The sequence below is a fragment of the Prosopis cineraria genome, unplaced genomic scaffold (assembly GCF_029017545.1).
Source record: "Prosopis cineraria cultivar Desert tree isolate PC_DT_omini unplaced genomic scaffold, ASM2901754v1 PC2, whole genome shotgun sequence".
In the NCBI taxonomy this organism is placed as follows: Eukaryota; Viridiplantae; Streptophyta; class Magnoliopsida; order Fabales; family Fabaceae; genus Prosopis; species Prosopis cineraria.
Window position 1 is genome coordinate 8,998,329 of NW_026555333.1, and position 18,027 is coordinate 9,016,355.

The following is an 18,027-nucleotide window of genomic DNA, read 5'->3' on the forward strand; positions in this document are numbered from 1 at the left end:
GTGTTTCAATTAGGTAAAGAACATCAATCAAATACTTGGCAATAATATCTCAGATAGCAAGGGAAAGGTAGGCCTAGTGGCACCTTTACAGTTCTAAAAAGCTAAAATCATAAAAGAGAAATGGCAGAGAAAGGAGCAGGGTTTATTGGTCTCCATTGAGTTACACAGTTGCAACAATATTATTCTTAGGTAACTTCACCATGACAAGAGTAAATGCTTAAGGCCTTGCATTTCTTCCATAGATCCATCAGGTAGAGTTTGGATGAGATCTGAGGGTTTTGGTGGAGAATTCTTAGTAATAGCAGACTTGGGAGGAGATAGGTGACATATCGCATTTATCTCAGACTGTGAAGGTTGGATGTGGGTATCCTTACTTAAATCTTCCTTTAGGTAAATGGTCTTTTCCTTGTTAACCAGTCTAGATTGATTAATCTGGCCTTACAACAACATGGGCTCTAGGTCCTTAGTTTCTTATGCCAAAGGGAGCCTTAGTGTTTTAAGCTACTCTTCCTTCCTTGATCTTAAGGGGTGTCTTGGGCAAAGGTCAATCTTCATTCACTAGGCCTAAAGGGCATCTAGGATCCTTATTTTTGAACTAAAAGGTAGGTTTACTTGACTCATTGATGTAGTGGTAGCAACCTTAGAATGATTGGATCTTTAATTAGACTTAGAGGATTTGTTGACCTCCTCATCTATGCTAACATAAGCAGGTGATCTTTCCCTATTCGTGCAAGGGATATTATCATCAAGTACCATGGCATTATCAGTTTCTTCATAAATAGCAAAGCTATTTTGTTGCTTTAAACCTATCTCTTTCAACTGTGGCCTCGAGCCTCTCCCTTGCCTATGTAGGCCAGCTTTTGTCATCTCTCTTCTCGAGAGTCGAGGTTTAGACATGGCTAGAGAAATCATCTAAGAGCTATGGATGTTATCGGTCAATGAAAGATTTTCTGCTGGCTGTGGTAAAATCATCATAGTGTCTGTTGAGGCTTGAGAGTGATAAGGGCATAGTTCTTTATGATGATTGTACTACCCACAGTTGAAGCAGATGAAGCCGAGACCCTCATATTCCACATTGAAAATTTTGTTCACAATAATAACGCGAGGGATAAGGCCTTTCTAGAGGTGAAGCTCAACATATACTTAGGCAAAATGGCCATGTTCAGTATTAGAATCAAGGATGGCCTTCTTAGAAAGAGTATTCAGATCAATGTGTAAGGTTCGGTTGAGATGATTTCCAAGCCTCCAAATAAAATGTTTGTTGTAATACATCATTGGAATCTTTGAAATGCGATCCCAGACGGCCATTCTACCTAGAGTGTTGATCATGGGGTCAAAATATAGGGTCCAACGTTGAACCACTAAGCAATATTTTTAAACAATCCAAGGGCCTTCAAAAAGAGCAATTTTATAGTGTTGCTGATAGAGATTTTTATCGGTGAATCTTACTACAAAGTAGTTATTGGGTAGATTGACTACATGCAAGTCTTGCATTCCCAAAAATGCGTGAGCCACGATTTCATGCTATTAAGGGTCATTCTCTTACCGAGCATAGTCACGACGAGGCCAAAGTTCTATGGCTGACATCAGGTGCTGTTTTCTTCTTGTGTCACTTCGACGACGAGGTAATGGTTCATGAGTTCTTTGAACACTTCAAATGATTCAAGAGGTTTCTAGTCAAAAGCATCTTCTTTTTGTGAGCTCATAGCTCCATTAGCTGCGCCGTTGTAGCCTAGAAGTGAGTCTTTATAAGAGATGATTTTTCTTCCAAAGTCGATTGAAGGCGGTGGAGTTTTAGCCTTTTCAGAAGGAACTAAATCTTGTTCCATTGGAGAATCTTGTTCCTGTTGATTTTTTGAAATCCTTTATGTAAGCATAATTCCGTCTCCTAAATAACGCTAATATCTACGTTGAGAGGGGGGAAATTTCCCACACAAGAAGTAAAACCAGTGAGCTAGCCAGCAGTACTATTCCTTGCCACCCATGATATAACATCTTTTTAATCTAAAATTAATCACGTAGATTAAGATAGAAAGTTAAAATTCATAAATAACCTTAATATTTTTAGGAATGATAATATCTTTTTAAAGTTACCATTTCATTCACGAGATATCTTTACTTTATCCTCTAACTATCCTTTTTTAGAATAAAAAAGGATAAATCTATATATAATTAAAACCAAAACAGTACAAACAGGAAGTTACACTACAAGATGATCCACCTATTAAATAGATGTAGCCAACCTTTCATCATTTATCGCTTTATAACAACAAGGTGGGGGAGGAAGTATTTGTATATATAAAGCAACATAGAAAATTAATATGTTTCTGTATTTATTTTTTTTAACAGTGAAAATTACTACTAGATTAAATTTATATTCTATATTGAGCTTAATTTTTGAACAAAATAATTTCACAAAATTTTATTTGAGATATTAATGAAATTCAAAACATTTTCGTACAGATTGTTTAGTCTGTTATTTACGTTATGGAGAGATATTTCAGTAAAAAAAAAATTTGGTGAGTTATAAAAATAAAAATAAGATATTAAAAGTAGGGAGGAAGTATTTGAATATATAAAGCTTATAAATTTAGAAAAATGGTTGTGCATATCTCTAAAATAGAGAAGAGTTCTCTATGATTGATTAGAGAAAAGCATGAGGACTTTAATTAAAAGTACTTTACTACTCTTGTTTTCTGTATTATTTTTTTTATACAATGTATTGTGATTATTTTTTTTAACATAACACGTTTTTTCCCTTTATTCAAAAGGGGGAAACCTTGATAAATAAAATGGAAGGAAGAAACCAAACAAGCAAAAACAGCAAAAGTATGGAACAAAGCAAAATCTGAATATCCTCGACAAAAATGTGACAGCATTCTTTTTCTTTTTCTGCGGTGTAAAAGAATTGATACGCCTGAAATTGGAAGGCTTATGTAAACGATTAATTTTGGTTTCTTATTGTTATTTAGGGCTTGTTTTGGCCGACAAGAGCGCATTTGTTTTGAGTTATTTCTTAAAAAAATTATTTAATTATTTAAAATTTATTTTATGAGTTTTTATGATGTTTTTAAAATTTTTTAAAATAATTATAATTCAAAAAAAATATTTTTTAATTATTTTAAGAAGTTATTCTTAAAAATAATTTAATATCATAAATGGAAGAGAATATTTTAAAAAAATAAAATACATGAAAATATTATAAAATTTTAAAATAATATAATAACAAATTATTTTTATAAAACAAAATTTAAAAAATATTATAAAATTTAAAAATAATTAACTAATAATTATTTTTATTGTGGTAATTAAATATAAAATAATGTTTACTTTTTTATAAATTTTTTATAAAATAAATATATTTTAATAAAATTTTTAAATTACGTAAAAATAATTTATTTTTTAATCTGGATAAATAGGCCCTAGGCCCTAGGTTTCTTTTAAAATTTAAAAAAATAATGATTTTTAATAAGTCACATCTTATCCCAATTCTCTATATAAATTATTTTCTCTTTTTTTTATAACATTTGGTGTTTAATTTTCAAATTATTTTGTAAGAAAATTTAAAAAGAAGTGCACTATTGTAATTTTTTAAAACATTCTTTTCATATTTTAAATATTTTTTAAATTTAGAGATGAAATTAAAAAGTAATTTATTTTAAAATAATTTTTTTATTTTAACCTATCTTACCTTTATTTTTGATAAATTGTTTAAAAGTGATGTTAAAAAAAAAAAAGGGAAAGGGAGTATAGCTTTAAAATTTAAATTTTGGCGTGTGTAAAACGCAAGGCCGAGGGAATTCCACCGCAAATCGAATTGCAAACAGCCATTCGCTGACTGACTTGCCTGCCACATCAGAATCAGAATCGCTCCTTCCTTCCCCGAAATAATCGAAGCTTCCGTTCACATTCGCATCTCCCCAATTTCCTGCTGGGTTTCTTTTAAGAAAAGGCGTCAGACCCAAAGTTTCTCTAGAGGGAGGAGGACGGGTATCCGTTTCCCGTTTCTATTCTTCCATACCTGTCTGTTCTCCTTTGAACCCATCATCCGTTCTTTGACTTTGAATCTGCCTCTTTTCTACCAACTGTCGTCATGTTTGGATTCACCTATCAGAGCACGCGGATTGCCTGTTGTTCAATTTGTGCGTGCATTGTATAATTTGAAGGGGACTTTCTCATCTGGCCTTTATTGCCGGTTATTTTCTTGACATTTAGACGCTATGAATCATTCTCACTCGGGCGTTGATCGCATCGACATAGATTGAAAGAACTGTGGTTCTGCCCCAAGCCTTGGTATTCTTAACAATCCTGAAAGTGCGACGATCCAACAGATCATTCTATTATTTGTGTAACAGACTCGTCTGAGTTGTTGGAATTGAAGTCTTTTTCTTCCTCGCTGTTGATGTATCTAATCGTTGCTGAAAGGGATCGGCTTGTGAACGTACCCAATTTATCCCTGGGTGTCCTCAGGCCATTGGATTTGCCCATTGAACAAATAGACTTCTCATTCTGCATTTCAATACAAAGGTGGAACAAGGAGTTCTCCGAGCTTCAGGGTGGATAAATAAAGTTGTTAAGCTTACAACACTTATCCATTTTATTCGGAGTTATCAATAATGGATTCATCACAAGAATCTGCGCTATCCGCAAACGTTGCTGGTTTAGTGGATAATGCATCACTTAAGAAGAAAACTTCCAATCTCGATGGCATGCCTGTGTATGTCAAGGAGCTAATTGCCGGGGGGTTTGCCGGTGCACTTTCTAGGACTGCGGTCGCGCCCCTCGAGCGGGTCAAAATACTCTGGCAGGTAAAGCTGAGAATCCTTTTTTACCTCTCTCTTTATATCATTCCTGAATTGAGTTTAATTTAATGTAAAATGATAAAAACATCTTTATTTTACTATTCTGCTGCCATTGTTCCTGGATATGTTTTATCCTTAATATATTATGGAAAGCTGGAAATTCTGATTCGTAACACGTGCAAGATGAAGATAATCTGGAAGTGTTTACATGCTTGCAATATAAGGTGTCTAGAGCTCATTACCTCCTGCGTGGATAGATATTGCTTCTCTATCTTCTTTTCAAAATGCTGAAAATTCTGGTTTCTTAGGCATATCAGGTGTTATACACACACACACGAGACTGTGTGCATTGGCAAACGCATCAGTATGCGTTTTTTACCCCTTGTAACTTCTTCGCTTATGATATATTAATTGGTGCGAGTGTTTTGCTTTATTCCTTTTCTCCCCTAAATTTCTTTTTTTTTTCTTTTTTACCCGCAGACAAGGACACCAGGATTTCACTCTCTTGGTGTTTATCAATCTCTAAGTAAGTTAACGAAGAATGAAGGTTTGCCAGGATTATACAAGTAAGTTGAACTTCCTGTTCTCTACACCCTTTTCTATGTTTCTTTGGTCCGCAGGTACTCTATTGTTATGGTTTACATATGCTTATTTTGTGGTTTCAGAGGAAATGGAGCAAGTGTTATCCGGATTATTCCTTATGCTGCCTTGCATTTTATGACATATGAGCGGTACAAGTGTTGGATCTTGCAGAATTGTCCAATGTTAGGATCAGGTCCTGTTATTGATCTTTTAGCCGGATCTGCAGCTGGAGCCACTTCTGTTTTATGTACATATCCTTTGGACCTTGCTCGTACAAAACTTGCTTATCAGGTAGGTAACCCCACTAAACATTTTGACCCATTCAAAAATATTTGAGCCACATGTCTCCTTTCTTGCAAATCTATCTTCAATTTTATATTGCGAACCCCGCATTTCCTTATATTTGTCATTTTTTTCAACTGGGGGAAAAGAGGTGACAGAGGAAGACATTGTGTTAACTTCCAAAGTAGACCAGCAAAGAATTTATCACGGTGTCAGTTGATTGTATAACACTTAAAGCATGCCTGGGTAGACTTTGGCAAAATTTTAGCTTGATAAGAAATAGATCAGAAAGAACAAGAATGATATTTATGGTTTAAATACCAATGGCCTTTGATTGATCTCATAAAAGGTGACACAGTCAACTATGAGTAGCAGTGCATTCAATAGCATGTTAAAAGATCCAAGACAATGAAAACTGAGAGACTAGCTTGAAGAATGTTGGCTTTAAGATTCATTCGCATTTAGGACAGTTTGTTGGTAGATTGTGTTTCAACTTAAGCCTCTTGAATGGAATATGCCCTGTTCTCTTTAATTCTCTTCTGACCCTCAGGTATTAATATATATATATATATATCATCCATTGATAAAGTGGCTTAGGTGCTTTCTAAAACATTTTCCAATGAACTTGTGATATATTTGGAGGAACTTATAAAAAGACCTAATTATGTGACACTTTTCTTGCAGCAATCCTTTTTGGTTATTTTTTCTTTGTTTTTTTAAGAATGTCCTTGAGTCACTTAAAATAAGAACATTCATCAACTTTAGATTGTTTTAATTCTTGCATCATGCGAACAGTTTACGTCTACCTCGATATGAGTCAAACCTGTACTCTTTCTTTCATAAATTTATTCTGTTAGTGGTATTATATCCATTTCAGTAAGTAGAGGTTGTCTTTTAAGGATAGAATTGCTTGCGTCATGCAATCTCATCGTTGTCACAATATTATAGGTGGTAGATGTACGAGGAAGTATCCAAGATGGCATGAAAGATGTTCATTCTCAACCAGCACATCACGGAATTAAATGTGTGCTTACAAGTGCCTACAAGGAAGGGGGAGTTCGTGGACTTTATAGGGGTGTAGGTATGTATATCTCAGGATTTAGCCATACAATTTTATTGGTCCATTTCATGTTAAGCATTAGTGGCTATTGATAAAGAACGCTGCTGTCTGTGGAAGGCTTGCTTGTTTTTTTAGCATGTTGCTGTCATTATTTCTTGCATTTCTCTGCTTTATCTGATTTTTTATCCCATCCATGCTGGAACTCTTTTTGTTTTTACCCTTTAGGACCAACCATTACTGGAATTCTTCCATACGCTGGTTTGAAGTTCTACATGTATGAGAAATTGAAGATGCATGTGCCTGAGGAACATAGAAAGTCCATTTTGATGCGCCTCACTTGTGGAGCTCTTGCTGGCTTGTTTGGACAGACTTTGACGTACCCTTTAGATGTTGTTAAGAGACAGATGCAGGTGTGTCAACACAACCCTGTATCATCAGTGCAAAACTTAGTCTTTTACTTGGTTATATGTGTATGTATATTTTAGTTGAAAATTTGATGCTAGAGGGCTTATGCTATCGACTGTCTAGGCAGCTTCCATAATATGGAACACCCTTTTCTGTCAACGTGGAACCTTACAAGGCATGTCTATTGAGCTTTCGTAATTTTATTTTTGCTTGTTCAGGTTGGCAGCCTGCAGAATTTGGTTCATGGTGATGTCAGATACAGGAATGCGTTTGAGGGACTTAGGATTATTGTTGCTAATCAAGGATGGAGGCAGTTGTTTGCAGGCGTAAGCATAAACTACATTAGGGTAATTCCCACACACCCAAACTTTTGTTAAATATCTTTTCAACATGTTTTAACTTAGTTTTAGCTACCAAATAGAATGAACCTCTGCCAAATGCAGTCTCAGCAGGAAACTTTCATTTTGATATGGAGTTTTTTTGTTAATAAATGGGTTAATGTTTTGTCACTCATTCCCCAAAATCTGGAATTGATTGATATCTAAATTTTTTTTTTTTTTTTTGGGATCGACTGATCTGATCTCTGCTGCGCGGGAGTGTATAAAAGCTTTAGCGTGAAGTGGAATTCATGAAATTGAGTTAAATGAAATGGGTTGTAATTTGTGAATTTGGTTCATGTTGTGGTACCAAGTCGTCAGAGCTGATATTTCCCAAAGATGGCTGTTCAGTTGGGTGACAAATGCATCTTGTGTTATCGGGCCACACTGGTTTCATTCTTAATGTAACGATTCAGGCATAAAAAAATTAGCCATTTGGGCAATAATACTAGTTCATACTTAATAATAGTGATTTACGATTTGATTGTCTGTCCAAGTCCTTAAAAGCAGAATCCTTTGGATTCTCACATTTGTCCCGAGAGCGGTATTCTTTTGTCCGATAAAGAATAATGTCTTGGATTCTCACATTTGTCCCGAGAGGAGTATTCTTTTGTCCGATAAAGAATAATGTCTAGGCAAATATAAGAATCCAAGGTTGAGCTTTCCCTACTCATAGCATCACCCTTCTATGTCTAGTTGGTGGAGAAAAGTAGTTTCATCTTAATATGTCACAAGTAGGATTGCAGCCTAATCCTAGGTTGAATTTGTAATTTTCTTGTGTGGTTTCCCCATGTTGCCTTCATAACGTAGCTTGCTATGATGATGACAGATTGTTCCATCAGCGGCAATTAGTTTCACCACATATGACATGACGAAGGCTTGGCTTGGCATAGCACCCCAACAGAAGAAATCGTCTTTATCAGTTTCCTCTTCATAATTGTTCACTGCTCATTCTGTCACTGACAATTCGTTTTTTGGTTTTAGGCCACAACGAATCCATTAACAATAGTTGCAGTCTTACAGACACTGATCACTAATTCCATTATCACCTCGCAAGTGAAGCAAAAAGTTATACATTTTATTGTATTCAGGGTGATTCGTGTTACAAGGTTTCCTACCATCAATATTTAACATCCGTATGGTAGTCTCTATCGGTTTATGTTCATTAGAATTATCCGTATGATAGTCTCTATCTGATCACGCAGTCATCACTGATTTTCTATTTTAATATTAATTAACACAAATTGTTAAATCTATGGCAAGGCCCTATCTAGTTTTCGGTTATAAAGACTAAAATGAGTTTTTCGAGTCCTTTGCATCACGTGCCCTGTTTTCTTGGAGAACGACTCTTATTTGCTGAGTCATCCCCATCACTTTTACACTTTATTCAAATGCATTGAAGTCTCTATTTTATTTTGAGCCACTTGGCTGGACCACACTTTGGTCGAATCACGGGGCATTTTGTACTTGGTTAGTTTTTTGGTAACCGTAGGATGGTTCCACTGCAGGACAGTAAGAATGTGTTTTTTGGTTCAATAAGAAATGTCTTTAAATATATAGAAGGCAAAAAAGTGAAAACGAGATGGAAGCAATTTGATGATTGAATTTAACATCACACGTGATATGACATGTAAAGAAAAAATTTAGGGACACTAAAAAAGTTACGGAAAAAAATGAAACCTCAATTCATATGGTCCAGTAGTAACTTAGTATATGGATGATTGTTTGGTTTGGTGTCCCTGTTGTTTTTGAATACCTGATTCAATGCCTGTTAATATCTCTGTATTTCAGATGATTCTTAAAACTATATAAATCCGAACTCAAGCAATTTATATCTGCAGGCAGCACTTGCTTTTGATAGTTGTCAATAGAGTCGAGAATAAGGGTCGGACCTGAAGGGTCGGGTTTGGAAGCCCTGTTTAAATAAAGGTTCGGGCTTTAAAAATAATTTTTTTTAAAGTAATCGGGCTTAAGAGCTTGGTCCTGATAAGCCCTGTAAAAAAGGACTCGGGCTCGGGCAGCCCTTCAAGCCCTGTTATATTATTATTTTTTTTTTTTTTTTGGTAAAACACGTGTTTGAAGCCAATGACCTACTCATTTGATCCTACACACATTATATTATTATTAATTTTAATTTCTTCTAAAATTAATTTAATATAATTTAATAAATATCAGTGTATAGTATAAAATTTTTGATATTTTTTATTTTTCTATAATTATTGTGTTTGCATATTTATAAAAAATGAATTATTTTTAATCAAGATTTAAATTTTATTACTAGACTTCTAAATGTGTGTTGTTTAATTTTTAAAAAATTATGAGAATTTTATTTTTTTAATTTCAAAATATTTTAATTAATTTATAATGTTTAATTTTTTTTATTTTTTTGAAAAAGGATTTACAAGTTTGACCCTAAACCCTTCACATAAAGGCCGGATTTGAAAAATAGGATTTAAAATAAAAAATCGAATTTTAAAACTTAAACTCTTTAGAGCTGAATCCGTCCTCAACTCTAACTGTCAAGAACCTTGATCTGTGATCCACGGGTATGCTGACTGGGAACTTGTTGAATGTTGCAAGTACATAATGGTCCAATGTCTGGAAAAATTCCCCGGCATTTATTTATTAACAATAAAGTAACAACGCCCGAGGCTTTTTATGGCATTGTATTCCTCCTTCCTTCAACGGCTTTTAATTGTTTTTGCAGTCGAACTGTCAGTCTGACATATGGTTTTATTTATTTAATTTCATTATTGAAGTTGAAGCTAAAAAATTACTACTAACAGCTTGCTGCATTGTTGAGGCAACAAAAGCAGACAAGCTAAGGTCCTCTCATCACCTGGGTCTCTGATGTTTTCCTTTTTCCAAGAGCTTTTATTCATTCCTTCTTTTAATTAAGGTTATGGGGGGCACTCTTTGAGTCTAAATTGGTGTTATTGTTGAATAATAACAAGAATAAAAAATGAGCATTTGAAAACAGGGACCCGCTTTTCCTTTGACTCTTGTTGCAAAATGGGCTTCCTCCTTTATTTTGTGTTGTCCTGTATGCCTTTCACAAGTGTGGGTGGGAGCCAGATCTCTGAGACAGCACGGCACCTTTGTTGATGATGGATGCTTCACTATTCTCGATGAGCTTTGTCGCCTCATTTGAATTGAATCCCCCCATACTTTCCAATGCGCTAAAAAAGTTGGTCCCAATTTCCACGTTTCCTTCAATCCAAGGTTTCCACGTTTCCGCATTTTCATTGCTCCGTTTCAAACTCACTGTTAATCCCCTAAAGAGTGCTTCTTCTTTTTATTTTTAATGCCTAAACCAGCAACCATTCATGCCGACTTAGCCCTCTATAATTCGCATCCATATCTTTTTAACGTCATTTGATCCGCGGAAAGATTATTCGTGGAATTGAAATTGAACTTAGTACTAAAATGTGTCGAAGCAATGCTTTATTGATTAGTAATTTAAAATGACATTCTTGTTTTGGTAAATAATTATGGTGCAATTTTTATGAAGATGCTAAAACTTCAAATATGATTGGGCGAGGAGGAATGGCCAGATGGGAAAAGCAGAAAGGGGCAGAGATCATAACTGCACTGACTCGGAAGATCCTTTGTCTGATAGCAATTTGGCCCTTTGTTACCCTTTCCCTTCGCTTTTTACCACAAAGGCTTTGGCCCTTTTCATGGTTATCCCTGGGCCAAGCTGGGCCCCACGTCTCCCTTCTCTACAATCGAGCTCCCTCTCCCCTTTCCCAACCCAGTCTCGCCCGTTGCCACTCCCTTTTGAATTTCAAATCTCCCACTTCTTCTTACGTCCCATATTCCCCCACCTTCACCCTCATACTCTCTCTCTACCATCCCACTCGTTGTTCCATCTTCTTCTGCTTCAGTTCTCTCTTCTCGTTCAGGAGCAAGTCGGTTTCTTTACTGCCCAGGGATGGGTGCTTCTGCCAAATGGGTGAGGTCATTAATCGGACTCAGGAAGTCTGATAAGGATGACCATGTAAGTCTGTATGCTACTTTACTCAAGTTTATTGCTTTATCCTCCAACTCCCAACTTGTTTTGTTGTGCTCTGTGATGACACCGACTTGCTTTTAGGCCAAGGAGAGTGGTGGCAAGAGCAAGAAGTGGAGGCTATGGAGGAGCTCTTCTGGGGATATGGCTTCCTGGAAAGGTTTCAAAGGAAACCACAGAGCTGCCTCCGAGGGCTCTGATTCGCCTCCTGTTTCTGATGCTTTCACAGCGGCAATGGCCACCGTGATTCGAGCTCCCCCTAAGGACTTCAGACTTGTGAGGCAAGAATGGGCAGCCATAAGAATTCAAACTGCCTTTCGCGGTTTCTTGGTATGATTTCTGCTCACTCTTTCTTTTTTCTTGTTTTTTTTCCTTTGTCTTTGTTCTTTTCCTTTTTCCTTTATTTGTTCTGTTTTGTTGAAAAGCTTAATGATGACTTCTCTAAGCTGTATGTTATTTTTGGTTTTGATTGGACGCAGTGACTAACAATGGGCTTTTAAAACTTCGCGTAATGATGTGAGGTCTTTGATTTGTCAACATTCTTCTTTTTTAAAGGAGATTCTATCAACTTTTATGCCATTATAGATCTTGCATCGTTTGATACGTAATTTGAAAACACCGTTGATGGTTTTATTTCAAGCAGTCCATGGGAGAAGTTAAACTAAAGAACTAAAATTTTCATCATCAGGACCTACAGATCTTTGAAACATAGTAACGCTCTATCTTTTCTTAAAGATAACGAGATATGATTAAGTCAATCAATCCCGTATAAAAGTGGAAAAACTTGGAAGCTGCTAAACCTAGTTTCTTAATGGTAGTTCAGATCTCCATCGCCTAAACGAAATCTGGAATGAAAAGAAGCAAAATGACTAGAAGAACTACTGTATTGCTTCTCTGCTGCTAAAGTATTTTGGTGTAACTGTAGGCAAGAAGGGCTTTAAGGGCCTTGAAAGGAGTGGTAAGGCTCCAAGCTCTTGTGAGAGGTCGACAAGTAAGGAAGCAGGCTGCAGTGACATTGAGGTGCATGCAGGCTCTGGTTCGTGTTCAAGCCCGAGTGAGGGCTCGTCGTGTTCGAATGTCCATAGAGGGGCAAGCTGTGCAAATGATGCTTGATGAACGTCGCATCCAGGCTGACCTCTTAAAGCAAGCTGAGGTCTCATCGTTATCCTTAGTCATGATAATCTATTACTCTCCCTCTCGCTAGACATGGTTTTACACAAGTGGGATTTTGTTGTTTATATTCAGGAGGGATGGTGTGATAGCAAAGGAACATTGGAAGATGTCAAAGCTAAGCTACAGATGAGACAGGAAGGAGCCTTCAAGAGAGAGAGAGCAATTGCGTATTCTCTTGCACAGAAGGTAACAAAGTGAAGCCAGTTTTTCACTTTTTTTCATAATGTTCTTTTATCTTAGAAGGAATTGGTTTAAAACTTTGTTTTCTTTGGAAAACCGTTATAGCAATGGAGATCAACCCCTTGTTCAAATGCACGAACAAGTGCCCCTCTCAAGAATTTGGAGATCGACAAGTCTAACTGGGGATGGAGTTGGTTGGAACGTTGGATGGCAGCCAAGCCCTGGGAAACTAGGTTAATGGAACAATCCCAGACCGAGGCCCCTGATAAAAGTAAAACCCCACCTCCTAAGAAGTTTGTTGATTCCTTGGCAAACAAAAATTCAAAACCTACAGAGCCAGGCTTAGTCAAAGTCAGAAAGAACAATGTCAGCACGAGGATCTCAGCTAGGCCACCTATTGTTGGGCAAACAACACGTTCATCCTCAAGTCCAAGTTCTGAATTTCGATATGATGAGAGCTCTGCTTCATCTTCCATTTGCACTTCCGCAACTCCCATATCTGGGAACACCGTGCTGACCTCTGAAAGGACCGAGGATAGCACCGTGAGTAGGCCTAGTTACATGAACCTCACCGAGTCAACCAAGGCAAAGCAAAAGGCAAGCAATGCTGGGTATCACAGAAGTCAAAGGCAGCAATCCATGGATGAGTTTCAGTTCCTGAAAAGGTCAGGGATTTTCTCAAATGGGGATTCCAAAAGCACAGACGGTTCGGGTTCTGACCCTTCTATCAACTTCTCAAGGCCATTTTACCTGCCCACCCACATGGACAAGTGCTCAACGAAAGGACGGTGAGGATGAGAGGCTGCTTCAAATCATGTGATGGATTTGTATGATCGTTGTATTAAATTTCCAAGTTCAACATCTTGTTGTTCCCTAAATTCGAATTGAATTACCTATGGCTTGCGCTAGGCTTGTTATTGATGTTACTTGAGGCCTCGCCATTTGTATAATTGTTCATTCCATGGGGCATTCCTGTCTGGGTAAATGATCCTTTTTTTTTTTTTGTCAGGTGTAAAATGGTCAAATTCAAGCGAGCCTAACTTGGATTCTTTAGAAACAGAAATTTAGGAAACCCTCGAAACACAACTCTTTAGGATCGATTGCGTTCTGGATTTTGTCAAAACAAAAAGTCTCTTAACTTTTTTTGTCCGAGTAACAAGAAGTACTTCAAGATAAGATATGACGGCATCTTATAAGAATTTTCATCTCAAGGCGCTATTAAGATAATTATTTATTGTTTACTCTGGAAGCAAAGACACCTGGCTAATGACTGGTTATACAATTCACCACCAGTTATATTGGTGTATTAGTATACTCTGTTCTTTTAATGGCCTTGAGCTTCACACCATTCTTGAAGTTAAGAACAATGCCATAGTCAAGTTGTACGGGTTTTTCCATGTCTGGGGAGTGACGGAACACGTATCTGCGGTATAAATGAATTAGAGTAAGCTTGATCTCTTGTATGGAAAATTTCTGGCCAATGCAGGCCCGAGGACCGATTCCAAATGGTATAAATGCATAAGGATGCCTTCTTTTCGATTCTTCACAGTTTGGGTCAAACCTCTCGGGTTTGAACTTTTCTGGCTCCGGAAAGTTTCTTGGATCTTTAGCTAGAACTCCAGGCGCTAACCACACCCATGTCCCCTGCCCCATGTAACTTCATATCAGTAATCTCATATAAAAGAAAAGGGTTGACTCTATGAAGTGAACACGTACACGCACACAACATGAACGTACATATTACCTTGGGGAGAAGGTAACCTCCTATTTCTACTTTATTTGTTGTTTCTCTGGCAACTAATGGGGAGACAGTGTAGTATCTCATTGACTCTTTAACCACCTGCATTTTAAAGGTCAGATCTTTCGAATCTGCAATTAGTTTGGTTGCAAATCTCAGGAAGTACAGTTAAAACCAGACCTGATCAAGATAAGGAAATTTGTCACGAAGATCATTAGACGTGGGTTTTTCATGAGGTGGGCCAAATGCATCAATCTCTGCAAGCAACTTCTTCTCCACTTCCGGATGCTCAGCAACCAAGTACACAATGGAAGACAGGGTAAAGGATGTGGTCGCTGAACCAGCAAGAAGATGCTCGTAGGTGACTGCATTGACATAGTCTGGAGTGAAGATATTGTCTGGCACTGTTTTTGATTCTCTGGCATTCAGTATGAGTGACAAGAAATCCTTAGAACTCGGGTCCCTGTTTTGAATTCTCTTCTCCACAATCTCATCAAGACGACCGCTCAAAATCTTGTTCGTACGATCAATTTTCCAATCCATAGTGCCAGGGATTCTCTTGAGAATCTGCCTGAATGGCTCTTGGAGTGCAGGGACAAGAAGACCAAGTATGATGGAGAAGGAACCCGACAAGTCCATCTTTAGTTGTGTGGTGGAGTATATGTGTTTGTTGATGAAATCTGCTACTCCATCGCTAGCATTTGCAGCGCTACCACTCTTCATTGGATTACACACTAAATGAGGATTTGAGAGTCCAAAGTTGACACCAAAAGCCGCCTCTCCAATCACATCAGAAGCCAACCTGAGGGAGAGATCAGAAAAGCTTATGTCTTCTTTGCTGGAATCGAGATTCTGGGTTGCAGATTCTATACACGATTGCATCATGGGCACTAAGTTGGCCAAGTGTGATGGCTGGTACACCGACAGTATTGTGTTTCTCATGATAGTCCATCTCGAATCCCTGCATCATAAAATCAATGGTTATAATTTGAAAAGCAACACGGGTGAATATATAAAAGTTTTGAGGATGGGTTTAAAGGAGGACTAGTTTAGTTGCTAATACTTGGTGAAGAAGAGACCCTTTTGGTGAAGAGGGGAAGCCGAAATGGGAGAGGGAATGCTTCGGTTTCGGATGTCCTTGAATTTTTTGATGCCGGCCTCTTTACATAGCTCTGGATCTGCTATGATTATCAGTGGTTGTCTTCCCATATGAAATCTGCTCCACCAAATTATAACAACACAATCAACCGCACCGGAAATTGAGTTACGGAAGTACTATGAATCTTTGATCTCTCCTTACGCTTCTGGGTTTTCTTTTTTGCGTTCCCTAAACCCGTTGGGCATGCTGCTGCTGCTTCTCCTTCTTCTTTAGTTTTTGGTTTTTGTTTTTTTCCCTTTCAGCTATCTTAAAAATCAAGCTAATAGATAATTCACAAAGCTAAGGTGTTGGAATTAAGATCCCGATTGCATATTAAAAAGAAATAAAATAAAATAAATTAAAAACTAAAAATAAAAATAAAATAATTAAAAAAAATGGGTGACTAAATTCATAAAAAAGATAAGAAATTTAGTTTATACAATTAAAAATTATAATTTATAAAATTTTTTTAAGCATATAATAATTCATACATTTATAGTGTATTAATGAGATTCATCACCGAGAATGTTGATTTAATTTATTTTTGTGCTAATTTTTTTAATATATTTCATTGTATTTTTTTAGTAACCGACTTGAGTAGCTTTTGAGGCTTGAGTGAACATGAATTGTGTCGGCTCATCTTTCGCCCTTCCTTTTTTTTTTTTTTTACAACATTATTTTTTTAAATTTATAATTTTGGTTTATCTAATACAAATCGAATTTATTGTCTCTAACCAATCTTTCCTTTATGAGCAACCAATCTTCCTATTACCAAAAAAGACAAAGCAACCAATCTTCCAGGTATACGATACTCCATATATTAGAGAGAGAGAGAGAGAGAGAGAGAGAGAGTAGCGAAGAAGGGATAATGGTTCGGGTCTGCGGGATTTAGTGCTTGAGAAGCGAATGACAGTGACAAAAGGAGGGTCAAAGATATGGAAGAAGCAGGATAAAACGATGAAAGGACGGCTGGGCCCTTCCTCCGACGGAACAAAGCGAGGCAACAAATGAGACGAAGGAATAGAATACGCCGAGCAAGGAATCATAATTGTTTGCGAGAAATTTAACCCCTTTCCCATGATTCTTCTCAACATCATCCCCCGAAAAAAGCAGATTTGCACTTTCGAATCTCAGTTGCCAGATACGCACAGGAACAGCTTCAAATTTTTCATGAGTGGCCTCCGCGTCTCACCGCACAGGCGCACAGAGAGAGAGAGAGAGAGAGAGAGAGAGAGAGAGAGAGAGATGAACGAAGCAAGCAAATCATGGAAGGAACAGTGAGACGAACCTGTAGATTGGGCCATACTGCTTGGCAAGGAGAGAGAAGAGATCAGGACCATACTTGGCGAGCAAGGGAAGGTGACCTAGCAGCGGAACAGCTGGCGGGCCCGGAACCTTCATCACTCCCCAATACGGTCCGTACAAATACCACAGCACTCCCACGACCATTGTTAACACCGTCACGACTGTCGAAGCAGAAGCGATACCGCCGAGCAACCACTCGATAACCGCCATTTCGAATATATCAGAGAAGCAGACGGCGAAGATATGTACACACACACACACAAAGGGAAGCAGAAGGGAGGTATATATAATAAGTAAATGGAGGCGAGTGGGGGGATTTTGTCGGCATGTGAATGATGGAATGAGAGAATTAGATACCTTTTGAGGAGGCGGTGGTGGATTGGATTATAAAATGGAGAGAGTGAGTCATCCTTTTCCATATGGATCGTGGTCTGGTGCATGTGATGGAGGGGTGGGGGTCTACGTCTTCGACCCTCTAAAAGGAGGACTCGCTTTCCCCAGAAACCCTATCTACCATCCTTATCCCGTTCATTTTCTCGACCCTCTAACAGCATAACAGCGTCGTCATCATTGTGGATTTGCCTTCTCCCTATTTTCCAAACGCATTTGTGCTTCTGTTCCTTTCCATGTTCAATGCATGATTGCCCCCCGCACAGGACCCTGGGGGGGGGCGGAAGACCCGTGCTTCTTTAGATAAGATATTACGTGAGCACGCGTATATTCTCCCTGTTCCCAAGAGTCTATCTGGTTTTTTCGTTTCCATTTATTACTGGATGATTGATACTTGATCAAGAATAAAGCTAGTATATGTGCCGCGAGACAGACAAAAATGATAGTCCTTTGGAATTGGGCAGATGTGGGGCTCTGTGGTCCATTCAGAGGGGACTCTCTCTGTTTGGGGCAGTACCTTCCGAGGGTTCCTCCACCCAAAACATGTAGAATATATGCTCAAATATTTTACGTCGTCGTGTCA

At 37.7% G+C, this 18,027-nt stretch overlaps 3 protein-coding genes across 5 annotated transcripts; 2 read left to right on the plus strand and 1 right to left on the minus strand.

Moving 5' to 3' along the window:
* Positions 1-3,871: 3,871 nt before the first annotated feature.
* On the plus strand, positions 3,872-8,659 carry LOC129301971 (mitochondrial carrier protein CoAc1-like). Its single transcript, XM_054940622.1, has 7 exons — positions 3,872-4,808; positions 5,283-5,368; positions 5,468-5,675; positions 6,615-6,747; positions 6,952-7,136; positions 7,350-7,478; positions 8,338-8,659. Exons 1-7 carry the CDS (start codon positions 4,617-4,619, stop codon positions 8,443-8,445), a joined length of 1,041 nt encoding a protein of 346 aa, XP_054796597.1. The 5' UTR covers positions 3,872-4,616; the 3' UTR covers positions 8,446-8,659.
* A 1,746-nt stretch (positions 8,660-10,405) lies between these two features.
* LOC129302328 (protein IQ-DOMAIN 6) lies at positions 10,406-13,875 on the plus strand. Its single transcript, XM_054941119.1, has 5 exons — positions 10,406-11,508; positions 11,605-11,850; positions 12,446-12,673; positions 12,766-12,879; positions 12,979-13,875. Exons 1-5 carry the CDS (start codon positions 11,443-11,445, stop codon positions 13,663-13,665), a joined length of 1,341 nt encoding a protein of 446 aa, XP_054797094.1. The 5' UTR covers positions 10,406-11,442; the 3' UTR covers positions 13,666-13,875.
* Positions 13,876-14,039: 164 nt separating this feature from the next.
* On the minus strand, positions 14,040-17,756 carry LOC129302327 (cytochrome P450 711A1). Of its 3 annotated transcripts, XM_054941118.1 has the most exons (6): positions 17,038-17,151; positions 15,912-16,029; positions 15,675-15,827; positions 14,792-15,572; positions 14,618-14,713; positions 14,040-14,517 (listed from the first exon to the last, which is right to left on the minus strand). In XM_054941118.1, the coding sequence occupies exons 2-6, from the start codon at positions 15,953-15,955 to the stop codon at positions 14,167-14,169; spliced, it is 1,425 nt and encodes a 474-aa protein (XP_054797093.1). In that variant the 5' UTR covers positions 15,956-16,029; positions 17,038-17,151; the 3' UTR covers positions 14,040-14,166. The 3 variants fall into 3 exon arrangements, with proteins under 3 accessions (XP_054797093.1, XP_054797090.1, XP_054797091.1); XM_054941115.1 differs by lacking the exon at positions 15,912-16,029 and having other exon boundaries at positions 17,038-17,749; XM_054941116.1 differs by lacking the exons at positions 15,675-15,827; positions 15,912-16,029 and having other exon boundaries at positions 17,038-17,756.
* Positions 17,757-18,027: the final 271 nt, after the last annotated feature.

Coding starts and splice junctions, on each gene's coding strand:
- LOC129301971 (XM_054940622.1), top strand. CDS start 4,617: ATGGATTCATCACAAGAATCTGCGCTATCCGCAAACGTTGCTGGTTTA. Junction 4,809..5,282: donor GGGTCAAAATACTCTGGCAG/GTAAAGCTGAGA, acceptor TTTTACCCGCAG/ACAAGGACACCAGGATTTCA. Junction 5,676..6,614: donor GTACAAAACTTGCTTATCAG/GTAGGTAACCCC, acceptor ACAATATTATAG/GTGGTAGATGTACGAGGAAG.
- LOC129302328 (XM_054941119.1), top strand. CDS start 11,443: ATGGGTGCTTCTGCCAAATGGGTGAGGTCATTAATCGGACTCAGGAAG. Junction 11,509..11,604: donor AGTCTGATAAGGATGACCAT/GTAAGTCTGTAT, acceptor ACTTGCTTTTAG/GCCAAGGAGAGTGGTGGCAA. Junction 12,674..12,765: donor ACCTCTTAAAGCAAGCTGAG/GTCTCATCGTTA, acceptor GTTTATATTCAG/GAGGGATGGTGTGATAGCAA.
- LOC129302327 (XM_054941115.1), bottom strand. CDS start 17,264: ATGGCGGTTATCGAGTGGTTGCTCGGCGGTATCGCTTCTGCTTCGACA. Junction 15,828..17,037: donor CAGTATGGCCCAATCTACAG/GTTCGTCTCACT, acceptor TTGGTGGAGCAG/ATTTCATATGGGAAGACAAC. Junction 15,573..15,674: donor AAGGGTCTCTTCTTCACCAA/GTATTAGCAACT, acceptor TTTATGATGCAG/GGATTCGAGATGGACTATCA.